The sequence below is a fragment of the Plecotus auritus genome (assembly GCF_963455305.1).
Source record: "Plecotus auritus genome assembly, chromosome: 1".
Taxonomy (NCBI): domain Eukaryota; kingdom Metazoa; phylum Chordata; class Mammalia; order Chiroptera; family Vespertilionidae; genus Plecotus; species Plecotus auritus.
The window spans coordinates 244,357,187-244,379,723 of NC_137770.1; the positions used below are offsets into that span (position 1 = coordinate 244,357,187).

The following is a 22,537-nucleotide window of genomic DNA, read 5'->3' on the forward strand; positions in this document are numbered from 1 at the left end:
TCAGGATCGAGCGGTACGATGGCCACATAGTAGGTGCTCCGTAAATATTTGAAAAAGAATAAAGATCCAAGAATAAAAATAATGATAAAACAAGAGATTTCCCGCCCTAGCTGGTTTGGTTCAGCGGAAAGAGCACCAATCAGCCTGAGGATGAATGGTCCCGGGTTCGATTCTGCTCAAGGGCACGTACCTCAGTTATAGGCTCCTCCCCGGCCCGGGGCCTGGTCAGGGCTGTGCAGGAAGCAACCAATTGATGTGTTTCTCTCACATCAATATTTCTCTCTCTTTCCGTCTCCCTTCCACTCTTTCAAAAAATCAATGGAAAAAAATATCATCGGGTGAGAATTTTTTTTTTTAAGGGATTTCTCTAAGCCAGTCAGAGAAAGATAAATACCACATGATCTCACTCATTTATGGAATATAATGAACAACATAAACTAATGAACAAAAACAGATCCAGAGACAGAGAAACATCGATCAGACCATCAAACCTCAGAGGGAAGGTAGGGGAGGGTGGGGGTAAGGGGGAGAGATCAACCAAAGGACTTGTATGCATGCATATAAGCCTAACCAATGGACACAGACAACAGGGAGGTGAGGGCATGAGTGGGGGGGATGGGGGAGTAATAGGGGAATAAGGACACATATGTAACACCTTAATCAATAAAGAAATTTTTAAAAAAAGGGATTTCTCGATAATAATAGCAACAGTGAATATTTACTGCTTGCGACAGGGCAGGCATTGCCAAGGGCAGCAGCTCATTCAATCTGCACAGACTTGAGACGAGTCCTCCCCTACCCCACTTCGCAAAGCGCAGGTGTCTGGTGTGACGTGGCTGGGGAGCAGCGAGCGGGCTGACCCTGAGGTCTGACCTTGGACCCCAGGCTCCTCGTCACCCTCTGACACTGTCTATCCGGATGCTGCAGAACCAACGGTTGAACAATCCTGGCGTCAGAGAGCGATTGACCGCGGCTGAAAATGCAATCAAGTTCAAGTGTGGGCCGCTCGCCGCACCGCGGCCAATAAGGCGTGTGACAGGTGTTGGGCAGGAAAGCCAGCGAGCCAAGGGGATGGTGGATAAGCCTCCCAAAGAACCACCTCATGAAAGCGCAGAATTCGGGCTTTCTTTATGTCAAGGGGAGGGGACACAGGAGGGATGGAGGTCAGGAGGGGACTGAGGATCTCAGGCATCGAGGAGCCAGCAGGGGCCGGGAGGTGAACTTCGTTCTCGGGCAACAGACTCCCGTTGCTGTGGGTTTGGTCTCCGTGTTCCTATAAACCCTGGACAAACACTCATTATTTTGGTACACACTTCCTTATCGCCCCAGGGGAGGCGGTTCCGAGCAAGGAGCTGCGTTTTGTTTTGTCCTGTTTTAGGTTTTTTTGTTTTTGTGAACCGTAAGCAGAATTCCTCCAACGCTTGTTTTGTCTGCGTTCAAGGATAAGCAGCTAAGCGAGGCAGGCCGAGCCAGGGGCAGTCGGAGAGGCCAGGCCAGGGGTGGGCAAACTTTTTGACTCGAGGGCCATAGTGGGTTCTTAAACTGGACCGGAGGGCCGGAACAAAAGCATGGATGGAGTGTTTGTGTGAACTAATATAAATTCAAAGTAAAGGAGCGGAGGGGAGAGCAAGAGAACCAGATAGAACAGCCGGATCCGGCCCGCGGGCCATAGCTTGCCCACGGCTGGGCCAGGCCGTTCACCGGCATAACGAGACAGCAAGAGCGAGGCTGGGCGGCTGTGTGGGCACAGGAGGGTGGGCACCAGCCGGGTATGCGGGACGCTTGCTCCAGCACCTCCGTCTGGGTGTGTCTGCATTGCCTTCAGCACAGCCGACATCACCGGGCGCACGCATGCCATCTCGCTGGTGTGCAGCTTGTCGGCCCTCAGAGGCAGGTTGATGAGGGCATCGCGGGCAGCTGTCTCCCAGGGCCCAGGTGACTTCTCCCGGGTCACCAGGCCCACCACGTGGTCAACATGAAGGCGCTGGGAAACGAGATTAGCCAGGGCAAGGCTGTCCGGCTGCTCTCAGTCGATGCCCGGGGAATCGGATGGCCTTTTCCATGTTCCCCACACAGCCCTGTCTCCCAGCATCCCTCTCACATGCTGGGGGGACTCCCAGGCACCCATCTTTCTGTGCCCCCCTTCCCACACCCCCACCTCTCTCTGGGCAGGTGCCCTTGGCTGAGCCTGGACTGGCACCAGCTGCACAGGCACTCTCGTGGGTCCCTTCCATCTTGTCCGCCCCTCCAGCCCTCTGTCCCACAGGGTCCTGAAGGGGAAGGCTTAGCTCGTGCGCATCACTTTCGACAGGAGTGATGGCTCTCGTGTTTTCTCCACGGCTGACCGTCCTCCTGCACCCACAGAGGAGAAGTTAACCCCCTCCTGGTCCTTTGGGTTTAGGGCTTGACCAGCCTCATTCATTTGTGTCCGGCATGTCATCTCACCTGACCCTCCCCACAGCCCGGCATGTTGGTCCTACGCCGGTCACAGCTTCACACCCGCGAGAAGGGACCCGACGCCCAGGAAGGTCAGCCCGTTAGCCGGCAGGGCCTTAAGCAGCCAGGACACCTCTGCCACCAGCTCCTGGTCCAGAACTTGCTGACCCGAACCTGGGCCTGTGTGTTAATCATTTATCGCTCGTCAAGATAGGCCTCGTGGCCTGTTGACAGCAACAGGCACGCTGGATGCCATGTAATCATTAACGCTGCTGTCTTTCGCAGTTTCCCAGGTTTATATCTGATTTCACCGGGAGCCGGTCTAGCTGTTTGCTCTTTAGACTGGGACAGGGGAGCGAAGCTCGGGGACAGGTAAGCTACGCTCCCTCGCAGTCCTGGATCGGCTTGGGGAGCGGTTTCGGGGGGGACTGGGACTCCTACGGACAGTGAAAGGAGGGGCTTGAAACGGAGGGACTTGGAAATCAATGTGGTGAAGACGGAGTTGAGGAAATGTACATGAAGTGCCTAGCGTGGTGTCTGGCAGATGAGAATGTAACAATGACATTGGCCATGAGCAATGCTGGCTATTCCTCCCACGGCTGGTGGCCCGGGCTGTAACCTCCCGCCACTCACCCTCTCCCTGCTCCCTTCCTTCTCTCTCTCTCTCTCTCTCTCTCTCTCTCTCTCTCTCTCTCTCTCTCTCTTTGCTGCTCTGTTTTCCACATTCCTTTTCGTTAGCTCGCCTTGGGATTAGCTCTAGCTCCATGCCAAATCAGCAGAGAATTAATCCTGAAAATAAAGAGTCAAGTCCCAGCGAGTGTTACTCAGAGCGCTCGGGAACCAGGGTGTGTGCGGCGTGTCCTGTTCAGGGGTGTCTGCCGGCGGCTTTGGAAGCCGGGGCTTTGCTCAGGGCAGCGGCACCCGGCCCTGCAGGGAAGTGGGCACCATTGGCATGTGCCAGGTTTGGGAGAACAAGGCCTGCTGCTGTCGCGACCTTCTGCGGGGTATTGATGAGCCAGAGCCCCTTCTCCGCCTTGGTCCTTTTACACAGCACAGGCTCGTAGTACGCGAGGGTCTGCCTTCAAGCCGTCGGGATTCAGATCCGAGCTCCGCGACAGGTCGCTGGGTACAGACACTTCGAGGCTCACTTGCTTTATTTCCTTTTTTTTTTTTTTTTTTTGAATGTTTTGATTGATTTCCAGAGAGAGGGGAAAGGAGAGGGAGAAGAGAGGGAGACAGAAATAATAGCTGCCTCCTGCACGCCCCCACCCCCACCCCCCACTGGGGATCGAGCCCACAACCGGGGCATGTGCCCGTGCCGGGAATCGAACCAGGGACCTCCTGGTGCACGGCTCAGCACTTAATCACTGAGCCACACCAGCTGGGCTTCCTTGCTTTCTTTCTAACAGGACAGGCCACGGGTCAGACACAGATGGTGCCCATGAGGGCTTCATTATTGGGAGAAGCCGCAATAGGCGTAGCGGAGGTAGTTCCCTAAGTATTTAACCCCAGCTTCGGCCTGGGCGCCGCCCATCAAATCGCCGGGAGCAAGGTCTGCTCCATGGAGCTGCTGAGTCATGGCAGGCGGGCACCCAGGGGCCCGGGACGTGGGGATCCAGCGGTGAGTACCTCAGCCCTGTGTCTTCAGAAGGGGCGGGCCACACCGGCAGGCCCTGGCGTCGTATTAGAGCTGAAAAGCAGCCATGTCAGCATTGTTACTGTGGATCCAAAAGACAGGAAGTTCGAGTTTCCAGAACCCCGGTCCCCAGCTGGCATTTATTTTGTTATGCTGTGTTATTTATCTGTTGTTCTGTTGAAACCCCCAGGCGTCCTCAAACTACGGCCCGTGGGCCACATGTGGCCCGCCGAGGACATTGATCCGGCCCGCCGGGTGCCGCTGCCTGTCCTGCTTAGCAGCCGACTCGTCCCGGGCCCGCAGTGCGCATAGGAATTTGTTCATAGTTTTTTTTTTTAAACTATAGTCCGGCCCTCCCACGGTCTGAGGGACAGTGAACTGGCCCCCTGTTTAAAGAGTTTGGGGACCCCTGCCTTAGAGAATCGCTTCAAGGCAGTTTAGAATGCTTTAGTCAAATCCAGGCAATTTCCCCTCTTCCTCCTCCCTTGTCTGTGCTCGGCTGAGGCCCTTGGCCGGACGTCTGGTGATGATGACAGTGGTTTGCGATCACTTAGCACTTACTATGTGCTCCACCCACATTAACTCACTGAGTCCTCACAGGGTCGCTAGGAGGCAGACCCTGTTATTATCCCCTAGAGCCGTGGTCGGCCAACTGCGGCTCGCGAGCCACATGCGGCTCTTTGGCCCCTTGAGTGTGGCTCTTCCACAAAATACCACGGCCTGGGCGAGTCTATTTTGAAGAAGTGGCGTTAGAAGAAGTTTAAGTTTAAAAAATGTGGCTCTCCAAAGAAATTTCAATCGTTGTCCTGTTGATATTTGGCTCTGTTGACTAATGAGTTTGCCGACCACTGCCCTAGAAGAACAGGTCCAGAGAGGTTAAGTAACTTCCTCCAAGTCACACAGCGAGTGAGCAGCAGACCCGGGATTTGAAGCCCCCGCTCTACGCTGCCTGGGGCGCCAGCTCTCTGCACCTGGCCTTGCACTGCGCAGGCGGGCGGTTTCCCACCTGTGACGTGATGTCTCGGGGGGGGGGGGTGATGAGGTCATGCTCAGCTCTGTGGGGGTCCCTCTAGGGGGAGCTGCACGGTCTCGGGGCCTCAGACCCCTGCTGCCTGGGACTAGATCAGAAGTGGCGTGACCCGTGACCCCGAAGGAAGCACAACCCACGCCCACACCCCTTCCCGGTGCCGGCTCGTTCCCGTGTTTTCTGGGAAGAGCCAAGCCTCTCCCCGCGGGGCTGCGGGCACGCCTCCCATCTCCGTCCTGTGGGTTCCTGATATAGTTTGGATACTACCGTCTGCTCGTTTCTAACGCCCTCCTCTCCCTGTTTCCTCCAGCTCGGCCTCCTGTGCCATTCCCTCCCCCACCTGCTCCTTCCAGGGTGGGGTTCTGTAGGGCCACTCTCTTCCTCCACTCTCCCTGGCGACCTGACCCATCCTCCCACACTGCCCACCACCCGGATTCCTCCCAGCACCGCTCTTCCTTCTGCTGCCCGAGTGGTACTTGCACCCCAAGTGGTACTTGCACCTGGTGCCTCACAAACACCTCAGCCTCGGCCACATCTGTTACTGCCTGGCGTCTCCAGCCCAGTGAACAACCAATCGATGTCAGTAATTAGACAGCGGGGACTGGCTGGGCCTCCCCCCAGGCCTGTTACTAAACAATGCCTCACCTAAGGGGAGAGAACGATGACTACCTTGATCGGTTGATAAGGAAACAGACGTGGCAGTGGCATGACTCAAGGGGGACATTTAGTGTCACCTGTGCGAATGGCACTCCCTGGAGCTCTGTGGTGTCAGCCATTCATTCACAGAAGCTGGATGGGAATGCAGGCCCCAGAGGCGGGCAGGGCAGGGCGGGCCATAGATGCCCTCATTCTGGCTCCTTTGCCCCAGGCCATCCCATCTGACCCCAGTCTGAGTTCTCCCTTCCCCTCTCGGGCACCCCACCCATTCTGTTTCCCAGGCGCCTCTGGGGCCAGGCACTGTGTCAGACTCTGTGGACAGAGTGGTAATCAGCTGTGCCCCAGTGTGAGGAGTGTATCGGTCAGGGTTCCCCAGGGAACAGAACCCAAAGGCTATGTATCTGTGTGTTAGATATAGTGATGTGTATGGACAGCGATAGAGGTAGAGGGGCGGGGGGTGGGGGGTGGGAGGGGGGAGAGAGAGAGAGAGAGGCATTTTAAGGAATTGGCTCACTTAATTGTGGGCGCTGGCAAGCCCCAGGCCCATAGGCAAGCGAGCATAGAAATCCCAAGAGCTGATGTTGCCATTTTCACTTGAAGTCGGGGACCACAGGCCGAATTTCTATGTTGTCATCTCAAGGCCAAATTCCTTCCTCTTCGGGGCACCTCAGTGTTTGCACTCGGGGCCTCCAGGCGATGGGAGGAGGCGCCCACAGTATCACAGAGGGTCACCCACTTTATTTAAAGTGAACATTCCTCGTTTCTAAAACCCCAGCCACAGCGTGCCCGCTCTCCAGGTGCCCAACCACACGGCACGGCCTGGCCGAGGTGACCCCTCCAGAGACCCATCTGGTCACTGGGGACACAGGAGAGCAGTCAGCAGGTCGGCCCAGCTCTGGGGGCTCATGGGACAGGCTAGGGGAGGCCCGGAGGAAGCGCTTCAGATGTGCCGGGGGTGGGGGGCAGGGCGCAGAGCGGAGCCCGGAGCCTTGCAGGTGAGACGGGGAAGGAGGAGAGGACTCTGGCCACGGGGGAGCCCGAGAGCCTGGGAGGGGCGGTCCAGCGAGCTGAGGGTCCCTGGGGGGCGCTGGCATGAGGCAGGCGGCGTTTCGCAGGGGAGGGCCTCGAAGGTCACACGCCAGTGCTGGCGACAGCAGCTCCCCCAGCCACATTCCCGCCAGGCCAGAGCTGACGCTGGGCCTCGGGGCTCGTGATTCTGTAAGAGCGGTATTCTTCCAGAATTTTATCTTTTAAATCTTTTTGGCTACTTGAGAACATCAGGGCTTAATTCTTCAAAAAACTTTTTTTAATTTAAAGAAAACGTAGAAACTCATTTTTCCAGTTGCAGAGGTGGGTGTTTTGGTTTTGTTTTCCCCAGTGTAGAAATTGGAAAACCATAGAAAACAAATCAGGATAATTGGCTAACATATCACGGCCAAGGCCGTTCATTTTCTAAGCACGTACAGCTGTGACCTGTCCTCTGCTGGTCTGTAGCCCAGGCAGGACCCCGCCTGGGACATGCCGCTCACGCCTGTGTGCCCGTGAACCATCTGCGTGCCCGTGAGCCGTCTGCGTGCCCGTGAGCCGTCTGCGTGCCCCTGAGCCGTCTGCGTGCCCGTGAGCCGTCTGCGTGCCCGTGAGCCGTCTGCGTGCCCGTGAGCCGTCTGCGTGCCCGTGAGCCGTCTGCGTGCCCGTGAGCCATCTGCTTGCCCGTGAACCATCTGCTTGCCCGTGAGCCATCTGCTTGCCCGTGAGCCGTCTGCGTGCCCGTGAGCCGTCTGTGTGCCCGTAAACCGTCTGTGTGCCCATGAGCAGTTTGCTTGCCCATGAGCCGTCTGTGTGCCAGTGAGCCGTCTGCGTGCCCGTGAGCCGTCTGCGTGCCCGTGAGCCGTCTGCGTGCTCATGAGCCATCTGCGTGCCCATGAGTCATCTGCACCCCCTTCCTATTGGTCTCTCCTAGCACAGTGGTCGGCAAACTGCGCCTTGCGAGCCGCGGTTTGCCGCTCTGTTGACTAATGAGTTTGCCGACCACTGTCCTAGCATGTAAGCTCCACGCAGGCAGGGCATGGGCTGCCTTGCTCGAAACTGCAATCCCATCACCGGATGCTAGGGGCTTAGTAAATATTTGTTGAATAAATAACTGTATAAATATTTTGTTTTAAATTTAATTTGTCATTTAAAAAACGCAGGGGCACAGTTTAAGTACGTTGTTTTAAGAGCGGCTATTCAGCCCGGCCAGCGTGGCTCAGTGGTTGAGCATCAATGTATGAACCAGGAGGGCACGATTCGATTCCTGGTCAGGACACCTGCCCAGTTGCGGGCTCAATCCCCAGTAGCGGGTGTGCAGGAGGCAGCTGATCCATGTTTCTCTCGCATCATTGATGTTTCTGTCTCTCTCTCTCCCTCTCCCTTCTTCTCTGAAATCAATAAAAATATATGTTTTAAAAAGAGTGGCTATTAAGAGTACATCTATTTTTAATGTTGACTAATGTACATTCTTTCATAGATCTTCCCCTTCTTGTCAAGTGAGAGTAGCCCTGAGTATTTCCTCAGGACAGTAACGTTCTCTAACGTCAGGTTTTAAGTGCTTTGTGCATTTTATCTTGGGAGGTACCGCCATTTATTTAAACTTCCCTCTTACATATTTTTTCCTATGGCGAGTGCCATTTTTTTCTAACACGAAATGCTTCAGTGCCTTTTCTGGCTGAAATCTTAGTGCGCATTTTTTACTGTTTCAGGATGAGTTTCTACAAATGGAGTAGCTGGGCCACAGGGCCTAAACATTTCCAATCTCCAGAGCAGCTGTCCCATTCCTTAGCTCTGTCATGCCAGGGATCCAGGTGACAATTTGGATAACTGTTTCCGGTTGGACAGGAGAGGGACTGCTTCGTTTTAATTTCCCCGGCTTTTATTTTCACATCTTGGGAACAGGAAGGCTAGTGTTCACAACATGCGCCCAGCGCGAGCATGACCATGTGGACAAGGATGTTCGGGGAGAGGCCATTTAAAAGCCATCCAGCCAGCATTCCAGACACAGACGTAGTCAACCCAACCATCACGTAAACGGAGAAACTGGGGCCAGAGAGGAGCAGGGGGTGCCCAGGAGCAGGGGTCCCCCATGCGGGTGTCTCCACCGGCACTCCTTGCCCACTCCCCTGAGTTACCTCTCTCTGACGGCAGTAGGCCAATGGCTTCTTCCTCTTCCTTCTTCCTCAGGAACAAGAAGAGGCCAGTCCCAAACGTGAGAAAGAAGCCATGAAGCTCAGTGACAAGGACCCTGCCGCTAACAAAGAAAGCGATTTGGAGGAAAAGAAATTGGTCAGTCCTGGCTCCCTTACCTCTTCCAGGAGCGCCCGCCCGGGGACTCCGGGGCTGTCTCTCCTTCCCCTCCCGCCTGGGGACATGCAGGCTACGGGGGGTCAGGCCAGGAGAGCAGAGGCTGGATGCCCACTGACGTGGAAAGGACCATAAAGTGTATGCGGTGAGGCACAGGCCTCGGGTGGCTTGTACTTCGGTTGATAAAAATCCTATCTGCAGGTGACCTTCTGGATTTGGAGCGGGGAGGTATCTCCATTCCAGAGGTCATTTCCCTAGATCAGTGGTCGGCAAACTCATTAGTCAACAGAGCCAAATATCAACAGTACAACGATTGAAATTTCTTTGGAGAGCCACATTTTTTAAACTTAAACTTCTTCTAACGCCACTTCTTCAACATAGACTCACCCAGGCCGTGGTATTTTGTGGAAGAGCCACACTCAAGGGGCCAAAGAGCCGCATGTGGCTCGCGAGCCGCAGTTTGCCGACAACTGCCCTAGATCAAGGGGACATTGATGTGGAAAGGGAGGATGACATCATCCTTCAGGATACACTGTAACCTGTCCCCCTCCCACCACAGGCCCAGGTCACCGCCCCCTCCTCCAGGAAGTCCTCAGCACTTAGAAAGCCTCTCTCCCCGCTCCTCAGGACTCCCTGGGCCCTCTCTCTAAACCAGAGGCAAAAACCAGGAGCCAGCCAGCACCCTCTCTGTGCTGGGCCTCCACACACAGGTTCTCATTCGCTTCTCCCGGCCACACCGGGGTGAAGGCATCGCCACCCAGCTTTCACAGGCGATGAAGCGAGGCTCGGCGAGGGCTGAGGCCACTCGTCCAAGGCTATGTAGCCAGTTCAAGGCGGAGCCGGTCTCAGACCTCCACCCATGTGTGACTGGTCTCCAGGGACGGGTGCGGGAGCTGCCAGGACTCGGAGGAGAATAAGCCCACATTTATATGAAACCTTGGCTTGGCAGGGCAAAGATCAACACGAGCGTACTGGCCAGGCGGCCAGGGAAGTGTGAACCGGGCAGGCTGGGTGCGATTATCCTCACCTCGCAGGTGTGAAGGGGAGGGCCACCCGCCCAGGCCATCCAGCGTCCTTCCATAGACACTCCCTCCAGGCGGACACCGTAGGCTTTTCCCAGGGTTTGTATTGGGTTGAGTCACGCCTCCCCTGTGCAGGCACTGATCTGAGGTGCTTGCCTCCCTCCGTAGGCCCCCACCACACCACACCCGACTATTCCCCCCCCACGATACCCCCTAATAATTGGTTCAGTGCCCTCCCACACCACACCCTTCTTGGCCAGCATACTCCCCAGGTTTAGTGACCCAAGAGCAACCTCTTCCAGGAAGTCTTCCATGATCCAGCCCCAGGCTGGCTCAATACTTCCTCTGTGTCTCCCCGGGGAATTCTTAGCCATCGTATTACATGGTATAGCTCAGAGTGTCCATGTCAACATCCTGCTCTGGACCACAGCTCCGCCTAGATGGGGGAGAGGGCGCGTGGAGGGGGGCAGGGCGGGCCGCAAATCGATTCCAGAAGAGCCGGTTCTCCCCGAGTCTCCTTGTGGGATTGATGTGCAGAACGGCCATTGCACTGTTTCCTATGCTCAGGGAATCGCTCACCTGACAGTGAGGGCTGCCTTGTCCCCCCGGAAGTCCTGGTTCCCCACTGAGTGGCTACTTCCCCATGTTGTGCATCATGGGCTGGACGTTCCCACATGCGTGTGACACGGCACGCTCCCAGCGCGTCTGCAGGGCTCCACGTCTGATTCCAACACGCGCTTTCCCTTTAGCCCAGTCTGCCGGCTTCTTGTCTGGGGGCTTGAGGCCGCCCTGGCCTCCAGGGGTTCTTCATCCCCCAAACACACCTGTGGCCTCAGCATCTGCTCTGCCTCTAGGAGCACAGGGCCAAGGCGACCTGTCCCGAACAGGATTTAAAGGGGCTTCTCTGACTTGGGGCAGACTGGCCACAAGGTCAATGAAGTCTCACCCCGCCCTCCTGTGCATGAGGGGTCTGGTCGCGGGAACGCTGCCCCTGAGCCAGTCGGGGGCGGGCAGAGGGAGGCACCTCCGCAGCCCACGCTGAGCGAGCGGGACGGGTAATGAGCCCCTGGCCCATTCTTCCCTTCCTGCAGGTGTAGAGCTGCAGGCAGCCACCCACCTGCGCATGCCTTCGTGGTTTCTGTCTGAGCCCGAGGGACCCTGCAGGACAGTCAGGGCCGGGGCGAGACCCTTTGGCACTTGGAGACGGGGTCGCTCAGAGAAGCAAAGCCACTTGCCTGAGGACGCGCAGTCACCAAGCGGCGATTGGCATCGAAAGAGGGCAAGGGGGCTGGAGTCGGGCTTGGCTTCCCACCGGCTTCTACTGCCACGTCCATCCGTCCCAACCCTCAAGGCAAAGGCGGGGAACCTTTTTCCTGCCAACGGCCGTTTGGGTATTTATAGCATCATTCGCTGGCCATACACAATTACCATCTTAAAAATCAGCCTGCTCTGTTTGTCAGCCATTTCCTTTGCTCAGCCCTCATGCCTGGGCAGGGCCGGACCACCTGATTTCTCGGGGCTTCCACGCCTGCGGGTGGACGTCCCCACCCCTGCCTGAGGGAGTCGCCCTGGCTTTATGCTGTCTCTCCCTCCCCGCGCTGGCCTCCTTAAAAAGGAAAACCCACACCCAGGGGTGATCCTTGAGAAGACAGGTTTCCCTTGTTGCTCCAGTTGCCGTTTTGACTGGGGATCAGGGAAAAAAAAATATTTCCCATTTCCTGTTCAAACAAGAGAATTGCCACACTTCCGGCCGGGGTCGCCCCTCCCGTGGACTCTGCCTCCTGGCCCTCGGAGTTGCCCCAGGCACTGCGGGAAGCGGAGCATGGACTCCCGGGAGGAGCCCGGCTCAGCGCCCCTCACGGGGGGTCGCAGCCCCCCGGCGCCCCCCAAGGGGGCCTGGCCGAGGAGCGGGAAGCCAGGTGGGAGGACAAAGCAGGTAAACAGAAACGTGGGCCTCCGTCCCCCCACAGAGGGCTTGGGGTCCCGGTGTGGGTCGCAGTGCGTGCCTGTTACTGCCTGCCCCGAGGCCACGGGGCTTTGCATTCCGTCCAGGTGACTTCGGCCATCGGTGTTCCAACCCTGTGGCCAGTGTCCCGGGGCCGACAGCACTTTCTGGCGGTGTGACTGTGCTCGTGTAATGAGACCTTGCTGGGCAGTGGCCCTTTTTTCCTTCCCTGTCTCCACAGCAGGCACCCTCTGCCCCTGGGGCCGGTGGGGAGGGGTGGTGGGCACAGGGGGGCACGCAGGGGCAGGGGGCTCCGGGAGATGGCTCCCCCTGTCCTCCCCCCCCCCTCTAATGGTGCAGACAAGCAGGAGTGATGGTGGGGGGAGCCAGGAAGGCCCAGGGTGGGGGTTAGGAGATGTGGCATCCGAGCTGAGACCCTAAGGGTGAGTTTACAGACAGGCGACGGAGAATGGTGTTCTGTCTGCAGTGCGATTCTGTCCCGTCAATGGATCCTGTTAAGTTCAAGCTGCTCTTTCTGCAGAAAAACACAGTCGTCCCTGGGTATCCACAGGGATTTATTTAGGACTCCCTCCGACACCCACATCCATAGATGCTTCAGTCCTTTATATGAAACTAGAGGCCCGGTGTCCCTCAGCCTGGCCTGCACCCTCCCACAGTCTGGGAGCCCTCGGGGGATGTCCGACTGACGCCTTAGGCCCGCTCCTGGTAAGCCAGCAGTCGAACATCCTTAGCGCTGCCGCAGAAGCGGGAGCACTCGCCAGCCGTGAGCCCGGCTTCTGGCTGAGCGGTGCTCCCCCTGTGGGAGCGCACTGGCCACCAGGGGGCAGCTCCTGCGTTGAGTGTCTGACCCCTGGTGGTCAGTGCGTGTCATAGCGACTGGTCATGCCGCCATTCTGTCGATTTGCATATTAGCCTTTTATTCTATAGGATGGCGTAGTGTTTGCATATAACCTACCCTACCCTCCCGTATGCTTTAAATCATCTCCAGTTTACTTATCCTACCTAACACAGTGTCCATGTGGTGTAAATAGTGGTTATACTGTGTTATTTAGGGAATAATGACAAGACTAAAAGGCCGTAGTGTTCAGTACAGACATAACCATCATTCGGGTGACTAGGAAGTACACATCCGCAGCACCGTAACTTTGGGGGGATGTTTCCAATCCGTGGTCGGTTGAACCCATGGAGGTGGAACCCCTGAATACAGAGGGCGGGCTGTGTTCCATCCTCCGTCTTGCCCTCCATGTGATCACCAGCGTCTCGTCTGCAGCCGGCTCAGTGCCTGGAAGCGGAGGGCAGGAAGCGAGAAGTCCAGCCTTGGACAGTAAGGCCCCGCCCACTGTCCAGCCTCAGCTGCGGACACTCCTGGGCACCTGACATAGGACAGGTGCAGACCTTACCTGCTTGAACTCCTTCCTTCAGCATGCTATCTTAGGAGGGGGTTAATATCAGCCTCATTGCACAGGTGAGGACCTGAGTCACAGAGCGGCTGTGTAACTGGGCTAAGGTCACACATGGTGAGAGCTGGGAGTCAGATGGAGTAGCATCAGATCTGAGTGTAAAAGCAGGAGGTGGGGCTCTCAGGGAGGAGCCGAGGGCGATGGGTCCTAGACAAGTAGTCTCTAGGAGGGGGACCTCGGGGGTGTAGCCATACCAGCCAGGCCCGAAGAGGCCTTGGCACGTCCCTCGGCAGCAGCCATTCTGTATGCCTGGGTCGAAGGGCGTGGGGAGAGAAAACAGAGAGGAAACAACCTTTCTGAACACTTGCTATGTGCACACGGTACTCTAAACTTCCGCACCCAGCATACATCCACCCCTTCCATCCTGTGCGGCCCCATTTCACAGCTGGGCAAGCTGAGCCCAGGAAGGTCCAGGAACTGGCTCAGGTGCCACAGTGGAGTGGTGGGCCGTCCGGCATGGAGCCCATGCCAGAGGAGGCCACAAGGTGGGCAGAGCAGGGGTTTGGCTATCGGGGTCCCTTCAAAGAGCATTTGACCAACATAGTTCCCTGAATTCTGGACTTCAGCTGTCTCATTTAATGCTGTGTCCCCGGAGCTTTGTCAATGGCTGGTACTCACAGCACACACACACACACTCACACACATTCTCACACACTCACACTTTCACACTCACACATCCTCACACATTCACACACACACTCACACATGCATACTCTTACACTCTCACACTCTTGCACACATACACTCTCACACACTCAGACACATACACTCACACTCTCACACACACACACTCACTCACACACACACATACACTCACACTCACACATTTTCACGCACGCACACTCTCATTCACACACACTCACACATGCATACTCACACTCACACACACACTCACACACTCGCACATACACACTCACATTCTCACACACTCACATACACACATACACTCATACTCACACTCACACACATTTTCACACGCGCACTCACACACTCACACACACACACTTTCACACACTCACACACACACTTTCACACACTCACACACACATACTCTCACACACACACACACACACACGTATTCTCTCACACACACACACACTCACTGAACAATGGCAGAGAATGTGCCGTCCAAGGACACCTGGGTCCCCTCCGTCTGGCGAGTGGCCCACACCCCCTGGCCAGCCTCGATGGCAGCACTTCCTGTGTCCAGCTCCTGCCAGCTGGCCAGCCTTTGCCAAGGGGTCCGGACGTTTCTGCTCTGAGGTTCTGCCGTGGCTGTGGCCATGCTTGGAGGGAGCCACGGGCAGGATTACACGGAGGTGGGCCTGGATCTCCGGGCCAAGTGCAGTAACTCTGTCTGCGGGTCCTTGTCCCCAGGTGCTCCTAGCAGCCTAGGGGATGGGCCCTCCCCTCCGCCGGGAGCAGTGTGTGCACTGGTGGGTGCGTCTGCGTGGCTGGCATGAGCCGCAGGGCCCTGACACGGCTCCCAGAGGAAGAGGCAGGAGGGTGACCATGCGGGGCTGAGCCAGACCCCCCGGGACAGCTCTGCCTGTTTCCTCACCTACGCAACCCGGATACAATAGTGGTGATCTGTGAGTTCCAGGACATTGTTCCCAGAAAGTGCTGAGAACAAACCTGGCCCGTGGCTCTCAGGAAGGGCCAGCGGCTACTGCTGGCAGCTGTGTCTGGCTTTGCTCTGTGCGCCTCTGAGGGCCAGAAACTGGCCAAATTCAGCTAAAACAGCAGCGTGCAGCCGCGTGCGGGTCTGATGCGCTGTCCTCTCCTTCCCCAGAACTGGTCCTGCTCGCTCATCATGGCCTCTCTCCTGGGCGCCTTCGGCTCCTCCTTCCTGTACGGGTACAACCTCTCCGTGGTGAACGCCCCCACTCCGGTGAGTGCCCCGCCGCCACGGGACGCGCCCTGCAGGGGGCGCTGAGGAGGCGTGGGAAAGCTGAGTGTTACCCCCTGGAGCTGGGTGGTGCCGGGTGCTGCAAACCTTTGCAGGCAGGTTCTGTGCCAGCCGGGGGTCTGGGGGGACCGGGCAGAGAGAGGCACCAGCCTCCACCTTCGAAGGGGAGGTGGAAGATACAGAAACAGACGATGGCGATCATGTGTGGGCCCCGGCAGTGCCTTGAGGCTGGAGTGGGAGTGTCCTGGGAGAGTGCAGGAAGAGGAGGGGGCCCCCGGAGGTGCCAGGGCGGATCTCGAGGGTCTTAGTCCAGGGCAAGGAGCACGAGTCTGAGGGGCCACAGAGGGACCCCCTTCTCTTCCTCTGTTCTGTTTGCATTCATGTCTTTTCATCGGAGCTGGAGGGCACCTGGGGACCTGCTGGTTAAGATCCACTGCTGCCTTCGTTTTCCCTGGAACCAGGCCGTCAGGTGCCATGTCTCCAGGTCCCCAACACCGCCCTGCTGCTGGGCAGGGCAAGGTTTGCTTCTCACCTACCTGGGCTGTGAGGGTTCGGGGCACCCCATTCCTGGGGGTGCTGGCTTCTACTGGGCCTGCCGCCCCCCTTGGGGCAAGGTGGGTGGGTGTGAGGGAGGATTTCCTGAAGGAGGTGATGCTCACTGTGTTCTGAGAGTGGAGCAAAGGCCCAGAGGGCTGGGGTGCGAAACGCCTGCGGGAACGCAGGTGTGACGTGGCTGAGGCCAGGTGTGTTTGGGGCGTGGAGGGCGGGAGCAAAGAGGCAGCCAAGAGCCAGGCTGTGGACCAGGGGTCCTCAAACTTTTTAAATGGGGGGCCCTCAGACCGTTGGAGGGTCGGACTATAGTTTAAAAAAAAAAACTATGAACCAATTCCTATGCGCACTGCGGGGCCTGGACGCGTCGGCTGCTAAGCAGGACAGGCAGCGGCACCCGGCGGGCCGGATACATGTCCTCGGCGGGCCGCATGTGGCCTGTGGGCCGCAGTTTGAGGACGCCTGCTGTGGACATTTTTTAAAACATTTATTTTTTAATGTATTTTTATTGTTTAAAGTATTACAGATGTCCCTGTTTTTCCCCATTGACACCCCCCCCCCTTTTTTTTTACTGTTAACTCTGTGTAAGTTCATTTGAAAAATTGATTCTGATGCTGAAAACAGTTTGCAAGCCGGGGGGTGGACATGGCCCTCCTAAGTCTTACAGCGCGATGGCTTTGATTTGGTCATCGGGCCAGCAGCCTGAGAGGGGATCTGATTGGCCTGTGTTTGCCTCTCAAAGAGGCCTGGGAGTCTGCCTTCTTGCTTCGCCTGGAAAGTTCAGCTGAAACTCAGTAGAGGGTGGGGGACCTTGTCACTCCTGGCTGGAGGAGGGACGTGTAACGCTTCACCCTGGGATGGAATGACATGGGTGGAGCAACGACCATGGGAACACGAGCAAGGGGCAATTCTGTCATTGTTTCAAAATTGGGTGTTTATTTTTGTTGTTGTTGTTGTTTTAATTCTCAGCTGAGGATATTTTTCCCATTGATTTTCAGACAGAGTGGAAGGGAGGGAGGAGGGGAGGAGAGAGAGACACATGCATTGATGGGTTGCCTCCCACATGCACCCCAATGGGGCTGGGGATGAAACCCAGAACCCAGGTACATGCCCTTGACCGGGAATCAAACCCACCCCTTGGAGCCATGGGCCAGCACCCTAACCACTGAGCCAAACCAGCCAGGGCCAAATGGTTTTAGTGAATAAACTTTCTTTTCGAGAGCAGTTGTAGGTTCACAGCAAAACTGAGCAGAAAATACCGATCTCCCGTGTACCCCGTGGCCCCGCCACACACTTACACATGGCATCCCCCACGGTCCACAGCTCCCCCAGGGCGGTGCGTGTGTTACAATCCGTGAACCTGTCTTGACACATCTAAGTCCATCGTTCACAGTAAGGTTCCCGCGTGGCGCTATAGTTCTGTGGGTTTTGAGAAATGTATAACGACCTGTGTCCACCATTGTAATATCTTACAAAATAGATTTCTTTAATTTTTAAGGCTTTATCTAAATATACTCCCCTCCCCACGATTGTTTATATATCCTTTTTTTTACTTCATACTTATATCATCAGCATTTTTCCATGTTGTTGAAAATTCTCCATCCCAAGATTTGTTTTTATTATTGACTAGTAGCCCTGCGCACGAATCCGTGTGCCAGTAGCTCTCTGTGGGGCCTGGCCTCTCTGCGCCCGCTGCCCAGAGGCTCTCCGCGGCCCAGAGGCCCATCCACGGCCAGGCGTGGGATGCTTGTCTCGTCGCCGGGGCGATGATGCAAGCATTCTCTGCCTCCCCCACCCCCCTGGCCGCTCAGTGCCCGCTGCCCAGAGGCCCTCCGCGGCCAGGGTGGAATGCTTGCCTCGTTGCCGCAGCAACAAAGCAAGCATTCCGCCAGGCCGCTCACGTGCCCGCTCTCAGCGACAGCCCCCGCCCCCCTGAACTGGGGGACTCCGGCGGGGCTGAGAGGACTGGGCACCACCATCTTGTGGCTATGGGCACCGCCATCTTTGTGACGGAGTGATGGCTAATTTGCATATTGCCTTTTTATTAGATAGTATTTCAGAAAGGAAGGGGGAGGGAGAGAGAAATAGAAAAATCAAATGATGAGCGAGAATCATTGATGGGCTGCCTCCTGCAAGCCCTCTACTGGAGATGGAGCCCGAAACCCAGGCATGTGCCCTGACAGGGAATTGAACCTTGACCTCCTAGTTCATGTGATGACACTCAACCGCTGAGCCATGGGCTGGGCCCGCCCCGGATTTCTCAGCACTGTGTGCTGCTGCCCCTCCCGCCTTCCTATGTGGCCGCTTAGGTGGCTGTCAATTTTTCTCGAATATGCGATGCGGCGGCATCGTTTAAGTTGGCAGCTGTGAGTCATGGTTTGGTTGGGTTAGGTTGGGTTGGGATTGGAGCTGGCAGAGCTGCCTCTGATTGGGGAGGTGGGGGGCCCTCTCCAGGCCTGGGTGCTGGCATCTTGATGATCCAGACCAGCCTTGGGCAAACTACGGCCCGCGGGCCGGATCCGGCTATTCTATCCAGTTCTCTTGCTCTCCCCTCTGCTCCTTTACTTTGAATTTATATTAGTTCACACAAACACTCCATCCATGCTTTTGTTCCAGCCCTCCGGTCCAGTTTAAGAACCCATTGTGGCCCTCGAGTCAAAAAGTTTGCCCACCCCTGATCCAGACTGTGGGTGCTGCCCCTGCCTGCTTCCCCCTGGGGGCCCCCAGCTTAGTGGAGCTGGGAAGCCTGCCTCTTGAGTTCAGAATGCTCTCATTTCACAAGTCCCTCTGGAAAGTGCCTTTGTTGTGCCTCATGGGGAAGCTCGGGGAAGCTCTGCTGAGCGGGGAGGGGCCAAGGGGGCTGCTGACGGACACGGGAAGCAGAGACTCAGCTGGCCCGGCCCTCGGCAGGAGCGTGCTGGTGTGATCACACCCAGACAAGTAGAAACATGCTGTTTCTGACCTGTAGGAGAAAGACGTTGGGATTTGCTGAGCATCTACTATGTGCTGGGCATCATGCCAAGGGCCACACACCTCATGTAGCTCTTCTAGCAGCCCCACCTGCAAGCCACGGTCATGATTCCTGTTCTACAAAGATGTTATTCTAAACCAGTGCTCAAACCTGCCCATGAGCGTGGGCTGAAGAGATAGATGCCCCTTGAAGGTCTTGCCGCCTCCAGGCTGATCTGAGCATCGCGAGCAACTTGGACAGGAATGGACACATTCGCCCTTTTCGTCCCCACCAGCCAGCCAGCGGTTCCATGGGAGATGCAGAAATGCTCTCAGAGCGAAAGACAGGTCCCCGTGGATGTGCGCTCCGCCCCCCACACAGCTCTGCAGTCTCCCCGGGGAGTGTCCCGCAGGAGTGAGGCTCAGGATTGCTCTCGTTTTAATAAGAAGGCTGTTTGGGACACACGGATCTGCCTGCCTCTGCCTGGAGCCAAAGAGAAAATGGAACTTTCTTCATGTTCTAGAGCAGGAAACCCTCAGGCATGGGTGGGGAGGGAGGGCCAGAGAGCTGTGCAGGTCCATCCCTCGCAGCGTCCTCTCTCAGCACTGTGAGAGCCAGCAGCGGGAGCCAGGCGTTCTCAGCTGCCCAGAAGTCTAGAAGCTTCCTTCCCACCTGTCAGTTAACCCAAGTCCCCGGGAACCACGGAGTGGGGAGAAAGCACTGCACACTGAATAGCCGTCAGAACTGAAGCTGGGCATGTACCTGAGGACCTGGGAGGCGTGTTGGGTCTGAGACCACTCCCACGTCCGATGCCGGACCGGGAGACTCATGGGACCAGCACTGGCACGCTCACAACTGTGACTTAATTCAGTGAAAGGACAGGAAGCAGAATCAGCAAAGGGAAAAGGAGCAGGGGCAGGGGGGTGAAGCCCGCAGGAAATAGGCTCCACCTTCTCGGGGCGCTCCCAGCGGAGTCCCCTGGCACACACACTCGGGCCCGGCACACAGTCGGGCCCGGGCACACACTTGGGCCTGGGTGCACACTCAGGCCCTGGCACACACTCGGTCCCCCAGCACACACTCGGCCCCCTGCACTAAGCTGGGACAACACCTGTGAGGTGTCCATGGGGAAGCTCATCTGAGGCTCCATCAGGATTTTTGTTAGGGGCTCAGCAGGTCCCCAGTTCCATCTCGGAGGTGATCAGCCTGTGCCAGGCTGTGCACAGGCCAGGCCCAGCAGCCGCTCTGCTCGGTCCCAGGAATGGTGGGGGCCCTCCCGAACCCACAATCCCCAGAGCCATCCCAGGGCCATGGTGCCAGCAGGTCTTTCAGGAGAGTAGCCTCGGGCCATGTTTCAGTGCGGGAGGCCTTAGCTCTGCCACGCGGGGACCTTCAGTGGCACTGCAGGGCTCATGGATGTTGTCTGTGTGGCCCTCATTTCCCAGATAATGCCAGTGGTCTTGATCCAGCATCTAGAAGGGTTCAGCAATCTGGAGAAGGCGCTGTGCATAAATTAATCAAGAGTCCAGAGACTAAACGTAATTTTGAAAGGCATTATAGGGAGTCAGAGAAGACTTAGGTAAAGGAGCTAAGTTCTCTTTGTCTCAGGACCCCTTGCTTTTTATTAACACAATTTGTCCTAAGGCAAGGTGGTGATATACACATCAAAGGGTAGGGTTTCGTGCAGAATCCATTGTCAGATTGGGGAATTGCCTTCGGCTGTTCAGGTGTTTGGCCAGTAGGAGGCAATTAACATGTAGATTAAGATGCCCTGAGCTGTCTGGCAGCAAGCAATGATTTTATGCATCCTTTTCAGGTTTGGGGAAATGCCTTCAGCCATTCCCAACAGGTGATAACATATGTGACTCAGCCCTTGTTGAGTCCCCAAGTTCCATCAACCTTTTGATGAAACTCTTGCAATTATGACATGCTGGAATTGGCTTCCGGCACCCAGAGCCTGGCTTGGGGTGGGCACTCTCATAAGGACGTCCGTACGGTTCTCTGGGCTGCACAGGCGTGTGGCCTGTCTTCACAGATCCCTCAGGCCTGGGCTGTATTACACAGCAGTGTGTGCACTCTGGCCTGGCCACAAACGTGTCCTTTTGTGTGCACTTTATAGCACTCCTGAGGGTAACTGTACGTACGGAGTCACGACAGATTCGGTGTGACTCAGTAAGGAACTGAACATCATGAAACAGGCTATAGGGTCACTCCCCTCCCCTGTCCAGCAAGTTCCTGCCATCATCTGGAGGTGTCCTGAGCCGGTTTACCTGGCTGCAGCCTGCACAGTTCAATGCGCTGCCACAGGCCTGGCCCCTGAGGAACTGGCTGGGGAGACAGTGCTAAATTATTCATGGAGCCATCGGCCCGCGCAATAGACACATCGAGGACCCTGAGCTGACAGATACGGACACACATCCATGCCACCACCAGCCACCCAGCTTCGGCTCTCACTGCACACCTCTGTGGACCCAGCACTGCACTTTCTACTCATCCTCACATTAAACCCCCATGGTAACGCCTTCCGGAGGGAAAGGGTGTCCCAGATGAGGAACCTGAGGCACAGAGAGGTTGAGTAACTTACTCAAGATCACCTAGCAGAGAAGTGGCTCCTGGGGGCTGTGCTAGCTCTACCCAAGGCCTGGGCAGCCCTGCTCCATGCTCCTGTTTGAGCCTCACAGCAGCCCCGAGATATCGGTGTCATCAGTCCCACTGTGCAGATAAGGAGACCGAGATCCAGCCGGTTTAAATGATTAGCCAGTCAAGATGCTGGGATTCATGCCCAGGTCTATGCAGTCTGAACCTATGATTTTTCCACAATGTCATCTGCTGGCTATGGAGACACTAGTGGGTAACAGCGGGGGAAGCTATGAACATCTCAGGGATGGAACCCGCTTGGGGAGTGCAGGGCCGGGACCTCCGTCTTTGGTTCGCATCAGACTCACCCCGTCCCCATCCCAAACCCACTGCATCAGAACTGACGGTGACGGGGACCTCATGGGCATGAAGTGGCACCTCACTGCACTGTTGACTAATGATGCTGAGCATCGTGTCATCAGCTTACTGGTCACTTGACTTTTCTCTGCAGTCTGTTCGAGTCTTTTGCCCATTTTTAAAGTGGGTCGTCTGTCTTCCCATTGACGTGTCAGAGTTCTTCATCGACTGTGGATGCCGGTCCTTTGCAACAGATGCGTTGCAGATGTGATGTGTGTGGCCTGTCTTTCCCTGTTGTCACCGTGTCCTTTGAAGAACAGAGCACGTCAATTTTGATGACATGCAAATGAGCACTTTGTTCTCCTTTGCTGGCTTGAGTTTTCTGGGTCTTATGTCTTGACCCACCCCGAGGGGACAGAGCTTTTTCTCGAACGTGAGGGATGTGCATTTTAACACTTTGCCCGGGTGACTGCTGGGCACCGAAGGTGGAGAAGCCCAGGTATCATGATCGCTCTAGGGTTGGAGGCAGATCTGAGTCTGACTCCCAGGTTTGCCACTTCCTAAGCAAGTCACATTGTCTCTCAGAGCCTCAGTTTCTCTATCTGCAAAACGAGGTAAAAAATAGGGCCCATCTGCCCGGCCAGTGTGGCTCAGT

General features: G+C 56.3%; 1 protein-coding gene across 2 annotated transcripts in view; it reads left to right on the plus strand.

The window, feature by feature from the left end:
• The first annotated feature begins 2,745 nt into the window (after window positions 1-2,745).
• Window positions 2,746-22,537, plus strand: part of SLC2A9 (solute carrier family 2 member 9) — a 57,216-nt gene continuing 37,424 nt past the window's right edge. The window contains exons 1-3 of one of the 2 annotated variants that reach the window (XM_080649408.1): window positions 2,746-2,808; window positions 8,973-9,074; window positions 15,333-15,431. In XM_080649408.1, coding sequence (XP_080505534.1) covers window positions 9,012-9,074; window positions 15,333-15,431 — 162 coding nt within the window. In that variant the 5' untranslated portion in view covers window positions 2,746-2,808; window positions 8,973-9,011. Of the gene's footprint in view, window positions 2,809-8,972; window positions 9,075-11,910; window positions 12,051-15,332; window positions 15,432-22,537 lie in introns of those variants that run through there. The other variant, XM_080649407.1, reaches the window with a different exon arrangement.